Source organism: Pterocles gutturalis, unplaced genomic scaffold, assembly GCF_000699245.1.
Source record: "Pterocles gutturalis isolate BGI_N339 unplaced genomic scaffold, ASM69924v1 scaffold18817, whole genome shotgun sequence".
Classification (NCBI taxonomy): Eukaryota; Metazoa; Chordata; class Aves; order Pterocliformes; family Pteroclidae; genus Pterocles; species Pterocles gutturalis.
This window is the reverse complement of record NW_010113197.1, coordinates 1-2,680: the sequence shown is the minus strand read 5'-3', so window position 1 is coordinate 2,680 and position 2,680 is coordinate 1. Positions and strand designations below refer to the sequence as shown.

Genomic DNA, 2,680 nt, shown 5'->3' with positions numbered 1-2,680 from the left:
TTTTCTGGGATGGGGGGGGGGGGAACAGATCTCTCAGTTAGAGAAGGCTGCTCCTGCTAATTGTAGAACAGCTTGAAAGAAATACAAAGTGTAACCTGTAGCGGGGGGATATGTGATAGTATCTTCAACTTACAAACTCACCTGCTAGAAGTGTTTATTGTACAGCAGTGACAAGTTATAAAGCCATCTTAAAAAATTAAAAATTACATAGGAACTAGCCTGGAAACAAATTTATGTGTGTTAAAGATCCTTGGTTCATGCTATGGCCGGCTTAAGGCACAGACATCCATGAGAAGTGCCTTTTGGCTATTTATACAGCTGTAGGATTTTAATTATGAAGCGGGAAGAGCTTTTAGATTATTCAACATTAACAGACATCTGCCAAAGAAGATCTAGAGCAGTTTAAAGCAGGGATTAAAGCAAAGCTTCCTTCCTTTAGACTTCCACAAGGGCTGTTAGCATTTTAAAGAGGTTTAAGCTTTGGTTTAATTGCAAGTGAAAATCCTGAGCATTAATAAACACAATCAATGGAATAGCAAAGCATGACAATGTTAATGGAATCCAGGGGTCTGATCCTGTGTACTTCACTCAAGACAAACAATTGTTCTTCTCTCTTACAGATTTTTTTTTTTCAGCTGGGCTACAACTACAGGAATAAGGTGCTTTGTACTAAAAACAAAAAATGTAAGTTTTCTTCTGCCTCTCCCTGTTAGATACCTCCAGTACTTGGGAAGGTGGGGGGAAAGGACTGTAAAACAAATTACAAGAGGAGGAAATTTAAGGTATGAATTAAAAAAAAAAAAGCTAGAAAATAAAGTAAACTTACACCACGATCAAGAGCGTAATTAACATCTGTCACAAAGGTTACTGGTCTGGAGGGATCGAGAGCTTTAGTGTGAGCTATCACTGTCCTGTTTGCAAACAGTAAAGCAAGAGTTGAACAACAGCATGGAGCAGCATAGCCCCATTTCCCCAAGCTCTCTGTCCTTTGATAGCTGGTTGCTATCCCACCTGAAAAAAGACCAGAGTGAAAGTATACCAAACATGGGCATGTTAGTGAGTCTGTTGGTGCCAGCAACTTGGAAGCTGGAGAAGGGACAGTGAGTTTGAAGATGAAAATGTGAGAAGGGTGGCAGAAAGTTTCTAACAGATCCTGGGATGTGTTCCTGCAAAAGCATGAGGCCCCAGCCCTGCACCTCAGCCTGCAGAGCAGTCAAAGGGTGGCTGCTTTGGAGGAAATTGAATGAGAGAGGAGACGAATAATGGGATGGTCAACTTCTGCTGCTACCTTGACATTGCAGGAGGGTGGTGGATCATTCTGAAGAATGAAAATTCACAATTACCTCTTAATGCACTTAGAGCTACTAGGGACAGTCTGCTACCCCATTCCAGAGATGACTCTTGGCTACCCAAAGCTTAAATCTCTTTAAAAATAAAACCCAGGGGTCTACAGGGACTGGAAGCAGTGCCTTGAAGTGGGGTGTCACAATACTCTGCAGAACAAATAACTAGCACTAACTGAAGAACCTTGTCTTCAGAATTGAAGACCAATTATGTTACAGCTTTGCAGCAATTCTCAAAGAATTTGGCACTTGTCTTCCATTGGTAACAAGGAATATCCTGTTCCCATCAGGTCTGTTTTTGCTTGACCCTTAGGTCAAGAAGAGTTACTCAGATGGATTCCTGGTGATTTTGCAGAGGCTTACTGGTTCAGAAACAACAGGTTGAGACTGTTGTGTGGTTCTGAGCATCAGTTCAACACATGCAGCAGTTGCACCTTTAGTTTGCATCTGTAGGGACTGTTTCAGGGTTCCCTCAAAAATGCCCGCCCTCTCTTTACTACTTCTCTGTGCCATCCCAAAGGAAGAAGATGCATCATCTGCCAGGATTCAAGCCTCAGCTTGGCGTACAACCACATGCACTTACTTAAAGTAGTAAGCTGCTGGGGGCAGCTCCGATGCCGGCTCATTGGCTACTGACCACATCACGACTGACGGCCTGTTCTTATCCCTGCGGATCAGCTCCTCCATCACAACAAGATGATGCTGCAAGGACTTGTTCCCAAAGCTCTCACTTGAAGACAAAAGGAAACGAGACCCCGTGAGGTGAGGGTATAAAATCCAACCCCTTTGCCTTGCCCTGGGAAAACTCAAGCCCTTGGGCTGTATAAGCACAGCTGAGCCTTGACACAGAATATGGCTTCTACCCCATTTCCCCAAAGCCCGCTGCACAGTTCAGGGCTGTGGTTTGGGCTCATTAACTGAGCCAGCCCAAGTGACACGATGGCCATGTGGCAAAACGCCCTCCGGTTGCCCAACCTCACTGAGCACACGTGGCACAACGGGACGATTTCTAAATAGAGCAAAGTACGTCCATGATCAGGACAACGGGCGCTGCGGGACGGGAAGGGGATGCTGTGGCAGGGCTGAGCACAGAAAGAAGGGGAAGGGGGGTTGCTTACGGCATTTTAACCCCCACGCCCGGACACTCGTCGATCACCACGATGCCGTAGGCATCGCACAGGTCCATGATCTCCTCGGCGTAGGGGTAGTGGCTGGTGCGGAAAGAGTTTGCCCCCAGCCAGCGCAGCAGGTTGAAATCCTTCACGACCAGGGGCCAGTCGAAGCCTTTGCCGCGGATCTGAGGGGGAAGAGAGACACCACACCCCATCACGCTGCCG

The 2,680-nt window shown here is 46.3% G+C and overlaps 1 protein-coding gene across 1 annotated transcript in view; it reads right to left on the bottom strand.

Moving 5' to 3' along the window:
• LOC104462458 (beta-glucuronidase-like) overlaps positions 1-2,670 on the bottom strand; it is a 5,831-nt gene extending 3,161 nt beyond the window's left edge. The window contains exons 1-3 of the mRNA XM_010074392.1: positions 2,462-2,670; positions 1,927-2,073; positions 827-911 (exon numbers count right to left, since the gene is read on the bottom strand). Of these exons, the coding sequence (XP_010072694.1) occupies positions 827-911; positions 1,927-2,073; positions 2,462-2,670 (441 nt within the window). The remainder of the gene's footprint in view (positions 1-826; positions 912-1,926; positions 2,074-2,461) is intronic.
• Between the last annotated feature and the right edge of the window lie 10 nt (positions 2,671-2,680).